This window comes from Myotis nattereri, assembly GCF_964212035.1.
Source record: "Myotis nattereri genome assembly, chromosome: 18".
Lineage (NCBI taxonomy): Eukaryota > Metazoa > Chordata > Mammalia > Chiroptera > Vespertilionidae > Myotis > Myotis nattereri.
The window spans coordinates 39,265,173-39,288,491 of NC_138093.1; the positions used below are offsets into that span (position 1 = coordinate 39,265,173).

At 50.8% G+C, this 23,319-nt stretch overlaps 1 protein-coding gene across 1 annotated transcript in view; it reads left to right on the forward strand.

Moving 5' to 3' along the window:
- Nucleotides 1-15,244: 15,244 nt before the first annotated feature.
- DPT (dermatopontin) overlaps nt 15,245-23,319 on the forward strand; it is a gene marked incomplete at its 5' end in the record, with an annotated part of 28,309 nt that continues 20,234 nt past the window's right edge. Inside the window, one exon of the mRNA XM_081112894.1 lies at nt 15,245-15,549. Within this exon, the coding sequence (XP_080969020.1) occupies nt 15,245-15,549 (305 nt within the window). The remainder of the gene's footprint in view (nt 15,550-23,319) is intronic.

The window sequence follows — 23,319 nt, forward strand, 5'->3', positions numbered from 1 at the left end:
GTGGTTCCCACCCCGGCTCGCCATGTCAGGGTAAACCAAGTGCAGTGCACGGGAGCCAGTCAAGAAGCTGAAGTAAATAAAGTGGTTTCCTACAAAAAAAATAAATAAATAAATAAAAATAAAAAATAAAAAAACAACAACAAAAAACACTGCTTTCTTCTGTGTTCATGTGTTCCCTATGGCCGCTATCTGAGAGTTACAAAGGCTCCTACATTTACGTAAACTGCACTCATGTACTTTCCAGTAATTTAAAATCATAACCTTACAAATAAAAAGCACAGTAAGTTCCCTCTGGCTCCATCCCAGCTCCTTCCCTGAACATGCGAGCACATTTCACGCAGTTCTCACGTGTGTATGTGCTGCAGTTTCCCTGTGTGGCACCCAGCACCCTTTCCCAGCACCGTAGCGACATATGGGTCTATTCTGCTTACTTATTTTTAAAGCTCATGCCATACACTTATGAAGCTGGCCTGCGAAAAGCTCTCCTATTGTTAAATATTTGGATGTTTCCATGAGCCGGATAAATAAGGCTGCTATAAAAATCTTTGTGCAAGTGACATACAAGAAACTTCATATCCAAATGCCAATAAAAGCCACATTACTGCAGCTGGCTCTCCTAATTATTAGGCTTGAAACATGGTCACATGCCCTAGCCAGTGGCTCAGTGGTTAGAGTGTTGGCCCATGGACGGAAGGATCTCGGGTTTGATTCCTGGTCAAGGGCGTGTACCTGGATTGCAGGTTTGATGTCTCACACTGATCTTTCTCTCTTTCTTTCTCCCACCCTATTTCCCTCCCTCTCTTCCTCTCTTTCCAAAAATCAATGGAAAAAATATTCTTGGGTGAGGATTAACAAAACAACAACACAGCCAGATCTTTTTTTTTTTTAAGCAACCAGAATGCAAATTCATTGACTTGCCCATCCTGTTGAATAATCTATCAGAAGCAACATGTTCTAAGAGATGTGACCTGATCTTAAATGTTTCTTAGAAGTCTGTAGTCGTCTACAGACATCACATGTTCCTTCTCAGATTCGATGATGCATCTCATCACAAGCTCACCTGCGCCCACCCTTAGGAATTTCAAACTGCATTCAGATACTTCAGTATTCTTAATAAGAACATTTCATTTCCATGTCAACTGTGGAAAAGGAGTTTTGTAAACAAGACTCCATAAGCACAAGCACAGGTAGAAAAATGTTGGTTCTGACTACATAAATATTAAAGATCTCTCTTCAGCACGGGCACAGCAGGCAGTGGTGACGGATGTGTACCATACTAAGACAAGGTTTCTTTTTTTAAAATGTATTTTTACTAGAGGCCTGGTGCACAAATTCGTGCACGGGTGGGATCTGGCTGGCCCCACTCCCGATGGGGGTCCATTGGGGGTGGGGCCAGCTAGGGGGAGGGGCCATGGGAGTGCTCCAAGGTGTGTCCAGTTCATCTCGCTCAGTCCCAATCGGCCAGACCACAGCAGCAAGCTAGCCAACCAGAGCGTCTGCCCCCTGGTGGTCAGTGCACATCATAGCAACTGGTTGACAGGTCAACTGTCTGCCCACTGGTGGTCAGTGCACATCATAGCGAGTGATTTGAGTGGCCTTAGTATATCATTAGCATATTACACGTTGATTGGTTGAATGGACAATTGGACAATTGGACACTTAGCATATTAGGCTTTTATTATATAGAATTGATTTCAGTGAAGAAGGGAGAGGGAGAGAGAGCTAGAAACATCAATGATGAGAGAGAATCATTGACCGGTTGCCTCCTGCACGCCCCCTACTGGGGATCAAACCCGCAACCCGGGCATGTGCCCTTGACTGGAATTGAATCCAGGACCCTTCAGTCTTCAGGCACACGCTCTATCCACTGAGACAAACCAGTTAAGGCTAAAACAAGGTTTCTTCAAAGTTTAAAATCAATGGGCATTTTTCCTTTTAAATTGAGTTTATTAGGATGACACTGGTTAACAAAATTATACAGGTTTCATGTACACAATTCCACAACACATCATCTGTGCACTATATTGTGTGCTTACCACCCCAAGTCAAGTCTCTGTCCATCACCATTTATCCCCTCCGCCTTCCTCCCTCACCTCCCTCCAGCCCTCCCCCCTAGGCAATCACCATACTGTTCTGTGTCATGAATTTTTTCTCTGTTTTTTTGGGGGGGGCTCAATCCCTCCACCCACTCCCCCCCAAAGTCCCCCCTCCCAACAGTTGTCAGCCTTCTCTCTATGAGTCTGTCACTATTTTGTTAGTTCATTCTGTTCCTTAGATTCCACATATGAGTGAAATCATATGGTACTTGTCTTTCTCTGACTGGCTTATTTTACTTAGCATAATGCTCTCCAGGTCCACATTAGATTATAACAGGAATGCCTATAAATCAGTGAAAAAGTAGGAAAATGAGTCAAGGATATGCACAGTCAATGCCCAAAATGAGAAACTTCAATGCCGAAAGTTAGAGATTCTCAACTTCACCCATACCTATAAGAGACATAAAAAGTTAAACAACAGCTTTATGCCACGTAATATCCACCAGTTGGAAAGCCTTCAAAATGAGAGGACTCCCACGTTTTCAGCAACTTGTGGGAGACAGGAATCCACATGCGTGGCTGGTGGGAGAGGGGCCTGGCCCAGGCATGGGGGATGCGTGGCCGTGTACCCGACAGGGAATATAGGCCTGGGGACTCTCACCCGGGCTGAATGAGCAGCTTCTGAACAACAGGAAAGAGAAAGAGGCTGAGTGGAGAAGGCTGGGAAGCAGTGGGAGCCCCCTCTCACCTGAGGGGCAGTGAGCTTCCGTCCCTCCATCTCCACGGGCCGGCAGGGCTCGCTCCAGGCGCCCTGGCCCGGCTGCAAGGTTGCCACAGCAAGTTCCGGACATGACACATTACCTGAGCCACCTCAGCTCCTAGCAAAGGGGCCACTATGGAAAACAGTACGGATTTCCTCAAAAAATTAAAAGTAGAGCTGCCATACAATCTAGCAATTCCGCCTCTGGGGATCTATCCAAAGAAAACAAACACACTAATGAAAAGATACACACACCCTAGGTCCTAGGGCCTAGGATCACTGCAGCATTACCAGGAACAGCCAAGATATGGAAGCAACGTAGATAACCATCAACAGATGAATGGACAAAGACCATATGGTGTATATACGGACTATTACTCAGAAATAAAAAAGAAAGAAATCTTGCCATTCACAACAACATGGAGGCATTATGCCACATGAAATAAGTCAGACAAAGACAAAAACTATGTGATTTCACTCATAGGTGAGATTAAAAGCAACAACAACATACAACAAATGGATAAACAAAACAGAAATAAATGGTTGCCAAAGGGGAGGAGAGGTGGGGATGGGAATTTGAAAAAAATAAAGAAAATGGGGGGTGTGTAGGGGAAAACTGAAATGTAACAAGAAAGGGGCCTGTGGGGACAAACATGACAGTGTGCCGTACATTGAAGGGGGTGTTCGATTCAATCCAAACTCTGTGCTTAGATTGCAAGAAGTTAAAACAAAGCGTACACAATATGGAACGGGGAGTTCCCAGAGGCACACCAGGCCCGGAGGTGCTTCCCAAGCGCAGGGTACCTCAGGAGCCCGCAGGCAGGAAAAGCAGATGGAGGCTGTTCTTAAATTCATGAACTGCGGTTCTCCAGTCTGTGCTCCACCTCCCCGCGTCCCTGTCCCTCCTGCACTGTGCGTGGTGACGCGCCAACTGGGGAGGGAGTCATGACAAAGCTTCCTCCCAGCGCGTAGCCTGGAAACTCGCGATTGTGTTCTCGCCTGAGCCGCATTTTCCATGTTTCTCATCCACATGCTGGCGGTAGCAGATGTCTCTACCATGGCCGCCGGCCAGGCGATCTGAAGCAGAGCTTTGCTCCGGGCCACCTTCCAGAAGACTCATTTGGATTCCACAGCTGAAGAGCCCCAAACTTTAAGGAGGACCCAGAGACCACGCGTCTTGAAGCCTTTGCAAGTGGCAGAGGGGAAGGGGCTGGGAGCCCTCAGCGGCCTCCAGGCTGTGTGCTGGCTGTGCTTTGCCTCTGGTTCCTGTTACAGGACGCCCAGGGGTTTCTGAGGATTTCAGGAGCAAGAGGTGAAGCATTGTGGGATAGGTATGTTTGTGTTTCAAACCCAAACTGGATATGAAGATTAGTTGGGTCGCATTTGCCTCATGAGTACTGTGTTCATGAAAGGACTGACAGGTGTCTCTTTTCAGGGTGGGAGAACCACCATGCAGGGACAAAGCCAGTGGGTTTCTTCATAAGGTGGTAAGGGGCCTTCTAGTCTCACTTAACAGAAGTCCCATGATTCTTCTGGATGGTAAATCTACCATGTTCGTATCTATGGTGTTGTAAGCTATCTATCTATATAAAAGCCTGGGGGCAGACACTCAATGCAGGAGCTGCCCCCTGGTGGTCAATGCGCTCCCACAGCCAACCTCCCCCCAGCCAGCCAACCTCCCAGGGTCCTTCCCCACAGCCAGGCCCTGGGCCAGGATGGGGAACTGGGGTAGGGGGCCGAGGGCCGGCTCCCTCCTTGGGGCCAGCGGCCAACCTCCCACGGTCCCTACCATGTCCCTTCCCCTGGCTGGCAGGCCCCAATTGGCCTGCCATGTGGCAGGTAGCGAGGGATGGAGGAGGGGAGAAGGTGGCTAGCCTCCCATGGTCCCTCCCCCTGGCCAGCAGGTCCTGTCCCTGCCCCCCAGCCGGCAGGCCCCAGTGGCGGTGCGGTGGTGAGGGGAGGAGCGGGGGAGGCAGGGAACCATGGGGTGGCGGGGTGCCGATGGTGGAGTTGGCATCTGGTGTCTGTTCCTTCTGCGCCCGGCCCAGCGACCGTCACCTCCTCTTCTGACCCTACCTTGATCGCCGGCCAGGCCTAGGGATCCCACCCATGCATGAATTTCATGCACCAGTCCTCTAGTTTGTAAATAAAATCTCTTAATTTTAACAAAACTGCTAAGTAGCATTCCTAGTTTGCAAGTAAAGAATGGTTTCAGGGAGGTGCCTGCCTTGCCGGGGTGACAGCTAGAATACAGCCGACCAAGCCAGGCCCACATGGGTCCACGTGCACAGCCTTCCACCATTTCAGGGTTGGGATATGAGCCTCTGTGAAGATACAGATGCATTTCAAGCAGCAGATGGGAAACTAAGTCATTCCCATGGCCTCAGTAGTATTGATTGATCAAAATTAGGCAGATGTGGCCTGGAAGGAACAAAGCACAGGAACATTGTAAAGCTCCTGCCCTCGGACCACTCAGCACGTAAGGAGGACAGAATAGTGCCCAGCGCACAGGAGAGGCCGGTCAGTACAAACTCCTCCCCTTTCCTCCTGTCTTGCATGAGGTGCACAGAGGAATGTGGGGGACAGAAGGCGGGACACCAGAGACCAGGATTCTAGGAGAGGGGGTCAAAGGCACTCCGCAGGAGTGACATGGCAGTCTCCAAGGGAAACATGGCCTATTTTTCCAAGCGCTACAAAGGTCAGGCCTCTCTGTTCATACAGGGCTGTTCTCTGTGCCATTTTCCAGCCGAGGCTGACAGTCCTGAAGCATCCTGAAGGTTCTGATTCCTTCTCATCACCTCTAAGTCCACCCAAGGATTGATTCTGCTGAGAAGGAGCCTATACTTTGTCATTGTTATGTGTCAGGAATAGTGGTGGTGATGGTGGTGAAGGTGGTGATAGTGGTGGTAGTGGTGGTAATGGTGGTGATGGTGATGGTGGAAGTGGTAGAAGTGATGGTGGTGTTGGTGGTGATGATAGTAGTGGTGGTGATGGTGGTGGTGGTAGTAATGGTAATGGTGATGATGGTGGTGGTGGGGTGAAGGTGGTGGTGATGGTGGTGGTGGTAGTGGTGGTGGTGGTGGTGATGGCGATGTTGGTGGTGATGGTAAAGTTGGAGGTAGTGATAGTGGTGATGGTGGTAATGGTGGTGGTGATGATGGTGGTAGTGATGATGGTGTTGGTGATGGTGATGATAGTGGTGGTGGTGGTGATGGTGGTGTTGGTGGTGATGGTGGTGATGGTGGTGGTGGTGGTGTTGGTGTTGGTGATGGTGGTGATGGTGGTGGTGATGGTGGTGTTGGTGGTGATGGTGGTGGAGGTGATAATGGTGGTGGTGATTGTGGTAGTGATAATGGTGGTATTATTATTTTCCCTTCTGGAGAAGTATCTTTTCTTGTATATTTTATGTTCCATGACATTAAGCATAGTGGTTTGCAAATAATAGGTTCTCAATATAATTTTTGAAGGGATGACTGATTTTTTAAACACTATCCTATATAATAAAAGGGTAATATGCAAATTGACCCTAACAGCAGAACGACTGGGAATGACTGGTCACTATGACACACACTGGCCACCAGGGGGCAATGTTCAATGCAGGAGCTGCCCCCTGGTGGTCACTGCGCTCCCACAGGGGGAGCTCTGCTCAGCCACAAGCCAGGCTGATGGCTGCCAGCACAGCAGTGATGGCAGAAGCCACTCCCGCCTCCTCAGCAGCACTAAGGATGTCCAACTGCAGCTTAGGTCTGCTCCCGGCTAGCAAGTGGACATCCCCTGAGGGCTCCCAGGCTCCCAGAGGGATGTCTGACTGCCAGCTTAGGCCCAGTCCCCTGGGGAGCGGTCCTAAGCCAGCAGGTGGTCATCCCCAGAGGGGTCCCAGACTGTGAGAGGGCACAGGCCAGGCTGAGGGGATCCTCAAGTTTTTGTGCACTGGGCCTCTAATGAGGTAATAAAGAGATAGGAACCGCTGTGATGCTTTTCAAATTCTATGTAGGTGCACAATTGTCACTGCCCCTGGGGAGCCAGCAGAGTTCACTGCTGACAAGTGGGGGCTCAGACATGGGAGCTCGGACAGTGCACTCAATTTCCCTGAGCCTCAGTCCTTCTTTTTAAAGTTGGAGTGACAATAACGATAATGCCCACTGCAGAAGACTGGGTGAGTATCTGCGAAGATAGACCATAGCATATGCTGGTGCTTTCCTGGAGCTTGGGAAGCGTCTTGGCAAATATCTATCCTTCTTCTTCTATGATGTTCCGTCCTCCCACTCACGTGGCAGAATTTACTGTTCCTCTGGCATAAAACTGTTCATATTATCATGAAAGTGTTCTTATTATTTAACAATTATCCCATGTTTCTCCATTAGACCTTATTATATCTCATGTATCTATATCTATATCTATATCTAAATCCAAATCTAAATCATCTATATCTCCATACCTATAAAACAACTACTAGCTCACAGGTGCTCAATAAATATTCATGAACCCCTAAACCAACCCAAAATAAATAGGTAAGTTTTTTATTAGATCAACAAAAGTGGGCTTAGGTGTGACCTGATGCATTTGGGATAATTGGCAGCATCCCACACTCGCCGTGGGTCTAATGAGAGACAGGACAGCTTAGCAAAGTCCTCGGTGTATGGTACAAAAAGGGAAGATGAGAAAATGAATCAGTGAATGCTTGCCAAGGACACTAGGCTCTGGAGGTAAAAAAAAAAAGTTGTATAATAACATAATGGTTGTGGGTGATTGGGTGGCCAGACTCTTTCTCCTTAGTCATTGAGGGAACTCAATATTTTACAGTAATTGGGCACAATATTTTATAAAGCTTTTTAAAGAATGGGTAAGACATGCAGGGGACTCAGATTACTCTCATTCTACAGAGGGGGAAACTGAGGCATGGCAAAGCCATAAAATTCCTCATAAGCCACATACCAATGCGGTGGACATGATAAAAAAAATAGCTCCAGATTATCAAGAATCTACCATTTCCTCCCACTGTCAGGCCTGTTATCAACATCGATAATCCTCACATTTACCCTGGGAGGCAAATATTAGCAAACTAAGGTTCAGAGAGGTTAAGCAACTTGTTTAAGGTCACACAGTGATTAAGCAACAGCATTTGGGACCAGCCTGTCTGATCCCAGAGTCCAAACCCTGACATTCTGATCCATGGCCCAGAAGACCCCCTGGGAGTGGGGAAAGGACACTGGCTTCTGAAAGATGTGAGTCAAGTTTCCAGATTTCGGAGACCAGTGCTCAGCACAGGGCTGAAGGGGCCTCTGGCCTCGGTGAACGCTGCTACAAAGGCAGGTGTTGCTACTTTAAGGAGCATGATTAAGCTGCAGTGGGAAGTGGGTGCTGAGGGGAGAGCTTAGGGGTCCTGCTCTGACTCGGGAATGTACCGTGAGAGGGTCCATCCTAAGGGGCCTCTCTTAGGATGTGGGTGATGCGACTTTCCAGGGGAGCGTCATGCAGAGGGGAGCAGGAGGGAGAGGCTGGAGCACCCTCTCCCCAGCCGGACCAGGAGGCTAAGTCCCAGCCGGACACTCTCCAGGTGTGCCTTGGGTGAGGTCCCTTCACCTGGCCCGCCACAGCTCCCCGGTCAGGAAACCAGGATTCTCTGTCAGTCACAGCAGCAGGATGGAGGTTCACTGAGCATGTCTGGTTAACATGTTAAGCAAGAAGCAGGAGTTTTGACCTTGCGGCTCTGGAATGGCTGGGACGCAGACAGCCAAGCTGAGTCTCCGGGAGGCTGACTGACCCAGGGCGGCCCCGGCTGGTTTAGCGTCACCAGCGCCAGCCGGGCCTTGCCGTTACGGGATTGCCTTGCGGGAAGGAACAGGGACATGGCTCTGGCTGGCCGGCTGGGGCGAGGCGGTTTCCACCAGGCAGCTTAGAAGGAGGAGGCAGTGAGTACAGGACCTGCTGGAGGGAAGATCCGCCCCGGGGGGCGGCACCAGCAGCCCCGCTCTGCCTGGGGACCACAGCCTGCAGGGGGGCTCGCAGGCCCCCAGGTACCCAGAGAGGGTGTGAGAGCAGGTGCATGCCTCTCACGGTCTCCTGAGGCCTTAGACTTTCCGTAGCTCACCCCGCCTTTGAGTAGGGCACCCACCCCTGCCGGACAGCTCACCTCCGTGTTTCTGCCTGGTGAGCAGCGGCCCTCGGGGGCAGCTTCAGAAGACGGAGAGATTACAATTTCAAACTGAATGGAGCCCAAGGGCACCAGGGCCCCAGCGTTTATTATTCCTCGGGAGCCTTGAGTTCTCCTGTAATTTGCAGTTAATGTTGCCAATGACCTTGACTGAGTGCCCTCCGGCACAGCGCAGGGCCCGGGAGCCTGACTTTGAGATGCACACCGGGACCGGGGACCAGCTCTCCTGCTTAGCTCACCGGACCCCTGATTCCAACAGCCCAGCAGTAGTTGGCAATCACGTTCCTGTAGTCCCGATGCCGGGAACAAACCCACTTTCCCTAATGCCTGGCACCGTTAGACGCTCCACAAATGCCACCACCGGCCCCCACCCCACCCACCGGGCCGCTGGCAGCCTGCTCTCATCTAGGAGTCTGTCACTATTTTGCTTGGTAGTTCATTTTGTTCCTTAGATTCCACATGAGTGAGATCATACGGTACTTGTCTTTCTCTGACTGGCTCATTTCACTTAGCACAGTGCCCCCCAGGCCATCCATGCTGTGGCAAAGGGTAAGAGGTCCTTTTTACCCCCAAGCTGGGGGCAGGGGAGGAGTGGAGAAGGGGTTGATTTAAAAAGAAAAGAAGAAAAAGCTCCCGGACATGGATAACAGAGTGGTGACTGCGAGGTGGGGTGGAGGGAGATGGATAATTTTGTTAACCACTGTCACCCCAATGAAATGAATAAAAATGGAAAAATTTCCCCCAGTGTAATGAGTGGTAGAAAAGTGACATTATCAACGTGGTCCTTGGGGTGAGAGTTTGGGGAATGGCCTTCGGCATCCAGACAGGTGGCCGCTCTGTGGCGCGGCAAAGGCACCGCTGTTCGGGCGTCCGCATCAGAACTGCTCTAAGAAGAAGGACTTTTAACTTCGCTATCAGATGGCTCAGGGTGTTGGGGATAATTTCTTTCGTTCCACAAGCATTTTCCCTGCCTCCCATGTGCAAAGTTTTCAAAATAAAGTAACTGCCACCCTGAGAGGAGAGGCGCAGCAGGACTTCCTCACCAATTGGAATGATTGGGGGGCGGGGGGGGGGTTGCCCTGGACGTTCTCTGGGGTTCCTCCGCATTCTCCTGCTCCCTCCCCGCCCTCCACACCCCACCTCAGCACAAGGTTCCTTGGTCTCCATGTTCCTGACGTGAATCAGCTCTTACCTGCCCTGGCCCATCGTCTTTGGTTTTCTCAACGCCCAGCATTTGCAACACACCCCCAGGTGATGCTGATGTTCGGGTCCTAGAAGCACTTTGAAAACGACGGATTAAACCTTAGTTCTTAAAGGCCCAGGGCCTCTCGAGCAACCTGAGAACAACAGCAGAAATCCACACTGCGAATCAGCTACGCGCGTGTGTTACCATAGATCCCCTTATACATAGTTTATTGGGCAATTGTTTCTAAATTGTTATAATTCGTGATGGCAGTTTTGATGATGTGATGAGAGAAATCGCAGAATAGGAATCGGAAGAGCTGGGCTCATACCCTTCCAGCTCTAAGAATTTGAGCCAAAAAAGTCACATCCCAGTCATGCGCCACTGATGGACATTACAAGGGCGTGAGAAAGAGACCACGGCGAGCCAGTTGGAAACGCAGAGTAAATTGTGACGGTGTCCGCTTGGGGAGCCGTGCTCTGTGGGGCCTCGGCAGCTCTCCCCAGGCCTCAGAGTTCTGGGCCCTGAGACGCTGCCTGAGTGAGCGCGCGTTCCGCTCTACGTCACGGGAACCTGCACCCAAACCAGCTTCGACGACCAAGATGCTTCCTCTGCACATTACCGGGCGTCCAGCCACCGGGGCGCTCGGCTGTAAGATGAGAGGTCTGCAGGGAACGGGACAGACAGGGCCAGGGCGTTGCTGGGAAATGAATGTGTAATCGAGACGGTGTTTACGATCATTTGCATTGTCTCTTGGAGCTCTTTAAGGTTAAGATGACTCAGAGCCAGACCCAGGACGCAGCATGTAACTAGCTGGGGAGCCTCAGGTCCATGCATATTTTATTTTTTATTGCTTCAAGTATTACAAAGGGTATTACATATGTGTCCTTTTTTTCCCCCCCCGCCCTTGACAGTCCCCTAGCCTCCCCTATCCCCCAGTGTCTTATGTCCATTGGTTATGCTTATATGCATGCATACAAGCCCTTAGGTTGATCTCTTACCCCCCTCCCTCCTGCCCCCCAACCCTCCCCGGCCTTCCCACTGCAGTTTGACAATCTGTTTGAGGCAGCTCTGCCTCTGTATCTATTATTGTTCAAAAGTTTATAATGGTCTGTATTTTCCATGAATGAGTGAGATCATGTGGTATTTTTCCTTCATTGACTGGCTTATTTCACTTAGCATAATGCTCTCCAGTTCCATCCATGCTGTTGCAAATGGTAAGAGTTCCTTCCTTTTTACCGCAGCATAGTATTCCATTGTGTAGATGTACCACAGTTTTCTAAACCATTCATCTACTGATGGGCACTTAGGCTGTTTCCAGATCTTAGCTATGGTGAATTGTGCTGCTATGAACATAGGGGTGCATATATCCTTTCTGATTGGTGTTTCTGGTTTCTTGGGATATATTCCTAGAAGTGGGATCACAGGGTCAAATGGGAGTTCCATTTTCAGTTTTTTGAGGAAACTCCATACTGTCTTCCATAGGTCCATGCATTTTAAACCCCAGAGCAGTGGGTCTCCGCGGGGGCTGCATGTGAGAACCACAGGCAGGTTTTAGGCCGGGGGGGGCAAACTTTTTGACTGGAGGGCCACAATGGGTTCTTAAACTGGACCGGAGGGCTGGAACAAAAGCATGGATGGAGTGTTTGTGTGAACTAATATAAATTCAAAGTAAACATCATTACATAAAAGGGTACAGTCTTTTTTTTTTTTTAGTTTTATTCATTTCAAACGGGCCGGATCCGGCCCGCGGGCCGTAGTTTGCCCACGGCTGTTTTAGGGTCTCCTTGTCCGGGCCCTGCTCCACTGCTGCTCCTCTGGTGGGTCTGGCTGGGCCTCAGACACTGGTGTTTTGCCAAAGCTCCCCAGGTCATTCTTTTTTTTTAAGATTTTTAAAAATTAATTTTTAGAGAGAGAGGTTGGGCAAAGGGTGGGATTGATAGTGGGATTCCCCCATCCCCATCCCCGTTCCACAATCCCTTTGAAAATCAGTTTTTAAACTTTGGTGTGAATAAGAATCACCTGGAAAACTTTTTTTTTTAATTGCAGACACCTGGGCATCCCTCCGAGGTCCGATTTAGTGGGTCTGGAGTGGAGCCCAAGAGTCAGCACTTTAACCAGCTTCTTAAATGTTTAAGAAACAGGGGACCTCAGTTCTCGAACTTTAATCATTCAGGAAGGCTGTTCGAGAAGCGATTTGTTCAAAAGCCAAACCATTTTTCCCATTAGAAATAACACAAATTGAATTAATCTATTCCAGACCCCCAAATGATTCCTGTTAACCTTCCTTATATGCAGTACATGTCTAATGGACTGTTTAATCTATGAACAAACACTTCTTTTCTTAAACTGATGGAACCACCCCTACCGGCCTCACAGGACTCGTTTCCAGCGCCCATTCCAGGGGTGTCTCTCAGGCCAGCATGCAGCATCTTTGCTTGTTCACATATCACTGCCTCAGAAACGCTGTCACCTGCTCACTGCTTCTCCTTTATCCAAATCAACAACAGACTTTCGACCTCTTCCATTGCCTGTGACCATTGCTTCTTCCACACCCTTAGCAACATTAGCGCTCTTGATGGTCTCTATGTTTTTAAATTGTGCTAACCCTTGATTTCCCCAGCAACAAAAGCATCCTCTCCTTTGTTGCCTGAAAAGACACTTTTTGTCATGCTGAGGTATCAGGAAGAAAGCGTTGTCCGGTTGAAAACCAAAGTTTAGTTTGACAACGGAGACACCAACATTTTTTCTATGAACAATTTGGTCAAGAACTGAATTGTTTGAAATGGGAGACATTTGAGAAATGGGATTTGACTGTAATTGATCTACCACCACCATACTAGTAGACTTCCTCAAGGACACCCCTGATGAAAAATGGAAATGACTCAGACTTAGGAGACGCCCAAAAAACTCAAAAGATTAAACAGCCAAAGACATATAGTTGTCTAACAGACACACATGAAAAGATGCCCCAAATCATTAGTCATTATGGAAATGCAAACCAAAACCTCATTGAAATACCATTTAAAAAAACTATTAACTTTTAAATGACTAAAATTTAAAAAGAGATTATGACAATTTTGGTAGGGAAACACAATGGCTCAGCCTCTAAAGATATCAGACAGTTGCTTAAAAAGTTAAATATACACTTACCTTATCACCCAGCAATTCTGCTCCCAGGTATTTGCCCACATGACATAAAAATTTGTTCATACAAAAGCCTGTTCATGTTCCTCTAATCCTCCTCCGCCAACCCTCTGCTTCTGGTAACCACGCATCTGATCTCTTTTTTTAGATTTTAGTGGTCAAAGGGTTACAAACGTCCAGTTATTATATAAAAGATAAATAAGTACTAGGGATGTAATGTACAGCAAGCATATCAAACTCAAAGGCTAATGTGGGCCAAATAAACAAGGCATGTGGCCCATGGGATATGAGTTTGACATGCTTGATGTACAGCATGGTGACTATAGTGAAGTGCTGAATGATGAATAGGAAAGTTGTTAAGAGAGTAATCCTAACATTTCCCATCACAGGGAGAAATTTTTCCCCCTTTTCTCTTCTTTTTATTGTATCTACTAGAGGCCTGGTGCATAAAATTTGTGCAGGGTAGGGTCCCTAGGTCTGGCTGGCGATCAGGGCCAATTGGGGCCTTCCAGCTGCTTGGCTGGGGCCTTCCTTCATTCCGTGCCACCTCCTGGTGGTCAGTGCACATCATAGCGAGCGAGCAAACTTCTGGTCTCTCGGCTGAACTCCTGAGGAGACACTTTTCATATTAGCCTTATATATATATAGGTATGAGAAGATGGATGTTGGCTAAGCCTATTGTGGTAACCATTTCACCGTATACATAAATCAAACCATCATGTGATATGCCCTAAACTTATACAGTAATGGATGACAATTATTTCTCAGTAAAACAAAAATATATGAAGTTTAAGTATTAAAAATGCATACATGGATGTTTTTAGCAGCCTTATCCATAATTACCAAACACTGGGAAAGCCCAAATGTCTTTCAACAGGTAAGCAGTTAACACCTGTAATACAGCCACACCATACCATGCGCTCACCACAGAAGGAACGAAGAACCAACTGTAACAATGTGGATGGATCTCTAAAGCATTCTTCTCTGTGAGAGGAGTCAGACACAAAAGACTACGTATTGTCCGATCCCATTGATTTGACGTTCTGGAAAAGGCAAGACCATAGTGACAGGAAGTAGATGAGGAATGACCAGGGGCTGGGTATGGGGGATGATATGACCGCCAAGGGGCATAAGTGGGCTTGGGGAGCTGATGGAATTGTTCTCTGTGTTTTTATGGTGCTCGTTACATGACTGTATGCTAAACATTTAAAAAGATATATCATACCTGGGGGGAGGGGGAGCTTAACGTGAAGGAAAAGAGATCACACGGAAGGATAAAAAATGGCTTCACTCAGATTAAACTCATTAAGTATTTGAGAGCCGAGCCCAGTTCCTAGGGAGCTGGGTGTGTGTCTGGCAGCTTGGAAGGGGTTGTGTTGAGAGAAAATGGTCCATTGGCGTCTCACGGGCCCACATCCTTCCGAAGGTGACTTGAGCATTAGCAGAGCAGCCCTGCACCCCGGGGGCCACGCCCATCAGCCACCAGGCTTCCAGCCTTGCCCAGATCGCATGGCTCTGTCCCTTCCTCGGTCCTCTTGGTGCTTGAAATTACTCTGGACACCTGTGCGGTCCTGGGAGGCTACTTGGAAGAACAAATACCAGGGCGTGCTGGTGGGAGTCGGTGAGGCAGAGAGAGGGGAGGGGGGTAAGGGGCCCGATGGACTGCTTCCTCAGGTGAGTGTTTCTAAGGAGTGTGAAGCCCTCGCTTTTATGATCCATCTGCAAGTCTGTTCTTTCTCCAAAGAGCTCCTTCCATTTGTGTGTTCCCGACATTTTCCTAGAATTCCACCTTAAAATGCGCTGGACGCATTAAGGCCAGCGCCGCGCAGAGCTTTGCTGAGACGATGACGGATTGCAGTTGGAGCCGGCCCCGCACATCTGGAAGCCACATGTCGGCGGCAGCTGCATAAAACGGCCGGCCCAGCAGACCTGGGGTGACACTTCTTGCCAGGAGCCCAGACAGCATGAGCCTCGCTCTTCTGTGGGTGTTTCTGCCCCTGGTCGCCGTGGCCTGGGGCCAGTATGGTGGCTACGGGTACCCGTACCAACAGTACCACGACTACAGCGACGATGCGTGGGTGAACCTGAACCGGCAGGGCTTCAGCTACCAGTGTCCCCATGGGCAGGTGGTGGTGGCCGTGAGGAGCATCTTTAGCAAGAAGGAAGGTTCGGACAGACAGTGGAACTACGCCTGCATGCCCACCAGCCAAAGCCTGGGGGAGCCTACGGAGTGCTGGTGGGAGGAGATCAACAGGGCCGGCATGGAATGGTAAGGGGTGCAGGGGACCAAGGGGTTGCCTGGCCGCACTTGGGTAAGGGATGCCCCTGCACTTGGGTAAGGGATGCTCCTGCACTTGGGTAAGGGATGCCCCCTGCACTTGGCCTGGGACTATCTCAGCATGTCCCTCCCCTGGGGGCTGCCTGACCCTCAGTAACAGCACCCACTGAAGCCTGGGCAAGTCCTATAGGAACCTCATCACTGGAGCTCTGGGTGGGTTTGCCAGGCTGTAGTCCACTGCAGTTTGGGGAAATAGACAACTGAACCCTCACCAGACAGTTTGAGAAACACTGATGTAGAGCAATGGGTAGGGGCAAGGGGACAAGAACCAGGCAAAGAGAAGTGAAACCGTGGCTCCCTGCTGCCCCGTTACACGTGCTCTCAGTTACTGGGATGGAGGGCCTGCCCCGTCCATGACTGGAGAGCAGGTCACCAAAGGCTTCTAGGGGAGCTGCTGCTCCCACCTGACTGGGCTCTGCCCCAGGCAACGGCCCGGGCATGGTCCCAGCCTGTGCTTCACTCCCTGTGGGTGTGACTGGCCCAGCGCCGGGCTCAGTCAGGAGCCCATCCCAGAAGCTACTAGGTGTGAGGCTGGTAACTCATGGCAACCTGGATGGAGGCAGGTGTGCGGATGGATGGAGGGTGGGGGACCCTGCCCAGGGAGGAGGAAGCCTGGCTGACATGTCATGTGGTGCAGTGGGTTTGGGGGAGGTCAAGCATAATACCCTTGCAGGGAGGGGGGTCACACTACCAGCAGACCGAAAATGATGGGCCATTGGGGTGGAAGATGCTGATGGGTGGAGGAGCCAGGCAAGAAAGGGGACCACTGAGTCATACACACAGCGGCCGTTTACTGAGCGTGTACCCTGAGCGGCACCACAACTCTCTTACTTAATGCTCAGAGCAAATCTGCAGGTGACTTTGGTGGACGGACTGAGGTCTAGAGATCAGGGGTTTCCTCAGGAAAGTGGCAGAGCCAGGATTTGGGTTCCAGGAGTCTTAACTCCAAAGCGTTGGTGCTTAACCACAGTGCTGGGCCACTGAGGGCCTCTGGCCTGCCCCAGAGCCAGGGCCATGGGACAAGGTCAGGACCACAGGGCTGGACTCAGGGCCACAGGACAAGGTCAGGGCTACAGGACAAGGTCAGGGCCACGGGACAAGGTCAGAACCTCAGGACTGGACTCAGGACTGGACTCAGGGCCACAGGACAAGGTCGATCAGGGCCGTGGGACAAGATCAGAGCCACAGGGCTGGACTCAGGACTGCAGGACTGGACTCAAGGCTGAAGTTTTTATCCTGGGGAGGCCGGGATCTCAAGGTCACAGCCAAGCACAGCTCTGGAAGGTTGAGGACCAGCTTGGTTACCATGACTGAGGAGGGGCTCAGCCAGCTGGTGGAAGAGTGGGGAGAGGGTCACACAGGCAGTGGAAGGTGGGGGACCATTTACTGGGCCTTCGTCCTCCACCCCACTGCCTGTGGTGAGCAGGCGTAATTATCCGAAACCCCTTTTGACCACTGCCTGCCTCAGAGACTGGCATCTCCAGGGACTCCCGGAAGCAGGGCCCGTCACTGGCATGGAGCCTGGGGAAGGCCTAGTTAAACTGTCCCTCTAGTCGCCCACCCAGGGGTGTCCTATGAAAGGGGCCCTCTTAGAGCCACAGCAGAGCTGCACCCAGAGATGGCTCCTTACCTCCGAAGGGGGCACCCGGGGCGCTGAGTCAGGAGGCCTGGGTCAGGATCCTGGTTCTGAAGACAATTTGCTGGTGACTTTGGGCCTGGGGTTCAGCTCCCTCAGCTGCCTGCTCACTTGGAAAATGAACGTCCAGATGCAGGCCTGGGAGGGCACAACCCCACCCTGGCTCTGCTGGGCCCTGACAGGCACTTGGATTTTTTTGCCTCTGCTGTTCTTGTTTGTCTTTCTGTTTAGAGAAGGCAAGCGATGTTTGCTTTTCAGCTTGACAACTTGTGACTGGTTTGTCATTAACTCCCAAATGCCTTGCAGAAAAGGGAGTGCTGATAACATCATTTCATTTGGCAAGTGAGACGCTGGCTGGCAGGCTCTCCCTTCCCCTCCGTTCCCTCTTCACATTGAGTGTGCAGAGTTAGAGGGTCCCCCCTGCTTCCCTGGGGAGCCCCCCTCGCTAATCACAGAGCACAGAATGCACAAACCTGAAACAGCTCTCAGGACGGACACCCGCCACCCACAGGCTCTTTGTCTAGAGATAATTATTGCTTTGACTTCAGACTCCAGTCTCAGTAGAAAGTCTGGAGGGAAGGACTGCTCAGTGGCTGGGAAGCAATTATCTCTCCCGTCCAGGCTCATAATCTGTTCGGGGGGAAGAACGGATGATTCTGTGCAATTTGGCTGCCTCGTATAACTAAATTAGCCTGCGGGGTTTACGTTAAGAGGGGAGAGGAGTCTCAAACTCCAGCAAGAAAAATCCAAGTGCGTTTCCAGGGCCAAGCAGAGCTCAAGGCCCTGGAGGCGGGGAGCCTTCTGGGACAGGCAGTCTGACCGCTTTTTTCTCAGCTTGGACGACAGTGCACAGGGTTTGCTGAGGACACTGGCTGAGTGGGCAGAGCTCTAATGGTGCTCCCACAGCGGCTGAGGGCCCACGCGGCTGCTTGCCTCGGCTGCTCGGCTGAGACAGGATCCTGAAGTGTGCAGGCTGCTCAGCTCTGATGTGGCAGGAGGCTTTCCTAGGTCCCAGATGTGCCTCGGCAGTTGTCTGGAATCTTCTCTAGCTCGAGAGGCACAGGCTGTGGGACATGTGGACCTGTGTGGAACAAGATGGGGCTGGGATTTTCTAGGAGGTTAAGCTCTGGACTTAGAATCAGGAAACCTAGCTTCACAGCCCCTGTTTCCAGCACCGAGTGGCTCTGTGGCTGTGGGCAGTTGGTTCCTCGGTCCAGAAATCAAGAAAGGTGTGGCACCACTTGAGAAGCTGTTAGGCTGCTGCTGGGACGCTCGCAGGAGAAAGAGCAGAGCCCTAAAATAAGCCCCGATCTGAACTAGGTGCCCATGAAGGGATCCATCAAAACAAAAACAAAACCCTCATAGCACAGACGCAGTGTGCTGACTGCCCGAGGGAAAGAGGTGGGGAAGGTCGAAGAGGGTGCAGGGGCGATAAACGGTGATGCAAGGAGACTTAACTTGGGGCAGTGAGTACACAGTGCAACACACAGGTGTTGTGTTATAGAATAGCCTCCCTGAACCTACATGATTTCATCAACCAACTAGCAGCCTGGTGCACAAATTCGTGCTCATCGAAAGGAAATTAATTAGAAGAAAGATTCGTGCCGTAATTACATTACTGCGAAAAAATTACATGTCAAAATAGTATATATAATATAGAATTATAAAATTAAAGCATTCATGCAATTGATGCCAGAGAGAGCTTTATATGTATCGCATATGTGCGAGTCAACGTTTATTTTTAAATTGCCAGTGTGTGTCATATGGACTGGCCTGTGGGCCAGTTGGACATATGTATGGTCAGTCACTTAGCCTTTTATATATGTAGATGTCACCCCAATAAATTCAATTTAAAAAGAGATAGTTTTAATTTCCTTATATTTTCAAGGCTGAAAACAAGCACAATGAATGCTGTAGAAGTCACTAACAGGTATCTGCTCCAGAGAAACTGGTAAATATTGAGTAAATAAAAATCAATCAATCAATCAGATACCTGGCCCCTCACGGGCAGGAAGGCAGGCTCAGGGAACCCGGGATTGGAGGAGGCTGACTGGGCCCAGCGGCTTCCAGGGTCTCAGTGATGGAGGGACCGTGTCCTGTCTGAAGGCACCGCCTTTCCCCTGGGCTTTAGAGAATCGCCAGAGGCAATTCGATGGCAGCTCTGAGACCAAGGAGAGGTATAGGTGGAACGACAGGTGCCCTCCATCCAGGCCACCTCCTCTCAACACCCCCCCACACACACCTGCTCGATGTTTCCTGGGGGTCCCCTGTCATGTCCTGCTTGGTTTTGTGTACTGTTTGTCTCCTTCCACACAGAAGCCTGGTGAAGTTAGGAACTCTGTCTCATTCGCCCTGTGTGGATACTCCCCCAGTGTGTAGGATAATGCTGTCTCGTGGCGGGTCCCTCAAATGCACAGTGAAGACCAGGCCAGGCCAGTGGGAGCTTCAGGGGGTCCCGTCCTGCCATCCTCCTGTGGGGACACCACTTTGCCACGCCTTTGGTCTCAGGGTTCCAGTGTCTACAATGAGTGCTCAGCCTTATGCTCACACCTCACCCTTGCTTGTTGCGTTACCACTGGGTGGGTTGGGCTTGTTAGACCCCCCAGAGCCTCTGAACCATGCACAGAGCATGGCTGGCACCCTGTTATTAGGTTTCTGTGAGCCCTGCAATGTCACTGTCCCACTGAGCTTAAACTCCACTTAGTAAACCTCTTATTTCAAAATCAGAAGGGCGAAGTGCCGTGTGGTGTCCTGGTGCGTGTCCTGGAGCAGAAGGGGCATTAGTGGAAAAGCCCGTGGATCTAATTCCAGCCTGGAGCTGAGTGGTGCCCATAGACTAGTATTTAAGGCCAAGAGAGCGAAGCCATTGGAAAACCAGTGGAATGTCATGTTAACTAGAGGTGCTAGTACCCCAGCCCTCATTTCCGTGGTGCTTCAGAGTCATTAAATATTCCTCCTTCACGCGTTCCTCTGCCCCTTCGTTCACTCCCAGATGCTTATTCTCTCAAACTGCCAGACCCCAGGGCAGTGAAGATGAGGGACATACAGTCTCTGCAGAGTCACTCACAGTCAAATCGCATTTGATCTTTGCAGCCGTCCTGGGGGCAGGCACTGCTGTTTTCCATGTGTTTGGTACTAGGGGCGAGGGGCCGGGCTCAGAAGTGTTGGGGCTCCCTGCTCACAGCACAACCCGCGAAGCCCAGGCCGGCGGCTGGGGCCACAGCGCTGCGGGCAGAGGTTATTGTTACTCTTGGATCCCATAGTGGGTGCTGCGCTAAAGAAGGCATCATGTGCATGCAGGGTGACCCCTGAGGACCAGGAGGCTGAGTGCGGCAGAGCAGCCAGCTTCCCCTCCACGCCCCTCCCCTGAGGACAGGAATCAGTTGCCTGGGAGAGCTCCGCAAACATGGATCCTGGCTGTGCCCACGAGGATGGCTGAGGCTCTCGGCTCCAGAAGGGGATTTGAGGGGATTTGTTCCTGTCTGGGTGCTTGTCAGACACAATCTTCCCAATCAGTTAGGGACTGCCAGAGCCAGGATACGTGTGTGTGTGTGTGTGTGTGTGTGTGTGTGTGTGTGTGTGTGTGTTTCTTTGAAGAACTGTATACTGACATAATGGAAAGATTATGAATTTTGGAGTCAAACAGAACAATTCCCAAAGGCAGCCCCACTGTAGGCAAGTCATGTCAACTCTCTAAGTTGCTGCCTCTGCAAAGACCTGTCCCCGGGACTGTGAGGTTCAATGAGGTGATAGCTAAGCTATGCATCACTGCTCTGGGTCCTTCAGGGGCTTACTGACCTCTCCAAACCCGAGTGTCCTGAGTATCAAATGGTGCTGGGGGTGGAGAACGGACTAGCTGAGCCTGTTCTGTGTAACTGTTTTGTTGATGAAATTAATGAGTGTACATACAGGGCCTGGCACATGGTGAGTTCTCGATAAAGCTGCTTACCTTCTAGCATGACGACGCTGTGGGAACTGAAACTCAAAGAGATAACTACGACAGCACTGGAAAGGCATAGGGCTGGAGTGGAAATACAAATTGCTGGATTGTAGGCCCCCAACGTGCAGTGTTTTGTCTTGGGAACATGCAATTCCATTACGATCTATAAATATTACGTGAGCATTAGGAGTGTCTTGAACAGCTCTCCTATTTTCAGGGAGACGCCGAGGTGGGTTACACCTCTTTGTTTCAACAAAGATTGGGGTAATCGATGCCCAGGAGCTCCAGCGGATGAGCCTGTGGCCCTGCACAGCCAGGGATGCCCTCGGGACTTACATGCCTCTCCCAAGATCGTCTGGACCTTCACGGGGCCTTCGGGCAGCCTCCACTGCATCTCAGGCCAGGAGCTGGTGCTGGGAGAATTTCTATTTCTCTCTGTCCTGTTCTATGTCCTTCCTTCCAGGTTGTTCCTGCTTCCCCCTCTTGAAACCTGGTAGACAGACAGCAGACTTAAAGCCTGGACATGGAGAAGGGAGCACAGCTCTTACCCAGACGCGGGCAGGGGCGAGCAGAGTGCCCACCAGGCAGCATTATCACAGGGGTGCTCAGCTCCCGCCATGGGTAGGAGGACAACGCCTGCGTGTCACACGGTTAGAAGGTTCAGTGATCGTGCAGGTTAGAGACCATGTGTGAGGGTAACACCTTGACATGAGGAAGAAAACCAGGATGAGTTGGATGGTCAAGGCAGAAAGACCTCGCGAGAAGCGAGGCCTCCAGGTGTTTTATCCTCTGATGCGACTTTCTGGGGCTCAGCCCGTTGTCCCACAGGGAGGGTTTGACCTTGACCATTTCTCTGCAGGCCCCGGCAGAAAGTGGCTTTTGGAGACGAGGATGTGGCTTCTCTTTCTATTTAATTATAACTATTTACGATAATATAATAAGAACCACTATTCCGCCCACCTTGGAGTAACATGTTTAGCGCTGGGCTCTGTGGTTGACACTTGACATACAGCATCTGTTGAACCTTCTCGTGGAACTCTCAGGCTAGGAATTGTAACCCTGATTTTGCAGAAGTGGCATCCATGTCAGCGGAAAGGATGCGATGGGCATGGAGTCATTTTGTTCAGCTCAAGACCAGAATCCAGGACTTTCAGAGCCCTGAGACTGGGCAGACTTGCCCCCGGCTGGGTTTGTCTCTATGGGTTGTCACTCCCCTGCCACACCCCCTCCCCCCCACCCCCTCCCCCCGCCACCCTCTTACTCTGGCCTCTGTCTTTAGTACCAATAGACTTCTCTCCAATCCCCGTGTCGCCGTGGCGTTGCTCACATACAGGCCTCAGGAAAGGCTTCCAGACCAAGCACAGCGCCGGGCAGAGAGGAGGTTCCGATGAACATGTGTCGAAAGAGTCAACCATCCTGAGACTGTGGGCCAAGTTCTTCATGCCTGAAAGAAACCCACAGTATTATTCTGGGGGAAACAGAATTAACAGCAGCCAATGAATTCCTTAAAAGAATGAATCTCTGAGTGGAATTCAAGCTCTCATCAAGCCGGGCGGGGGGAAACCTTGGGGGTAAGGGAGGCTACGCAACATGGTCCCCCCCACACAGGGGTCCCTCGCTGGGCTGGACGATGGGCAAAGCTGCTCTTGCACCACCTCCGCAGTGGGTTGGGGATGGGCCAGCAGCCCTGGCACAGACACATCTGTGTGTGGAGCTGGAAAAAGAGAGCAGCCCGCCCACCTGTGGGGTTAGGAAAGCTCTCGACCAAGACGGCTCTGACTTCCTCCACCCCGTCCTATGCCCGCCCCCAGCACCACCCCGAACTTGCTAAGAGTTTGGGCTTTCGGTATGTTTGGATGGAGACCAGCAGAAACTGGAGGGGAGACTATCATTCCCCAGAGGACCTCACCAACAAAACCAGGTGTGTGCACACCGTCCTGGCCTCCAACCCTCGGCCTGACCAGCAGCCCAGACTCAACGAGGAACGCAGAACACAGGGAGACAGCGTGGCCGAGGGTGGGCCACAAGCGGGACAATCTCGGGGCAGCCTTCTGTGCTCCCCGAGAGCTCGTGGATGGGAGCTCTGGCCCCAGAAAAATCTGAGCTTGACTCCTGGCCCTTCTTA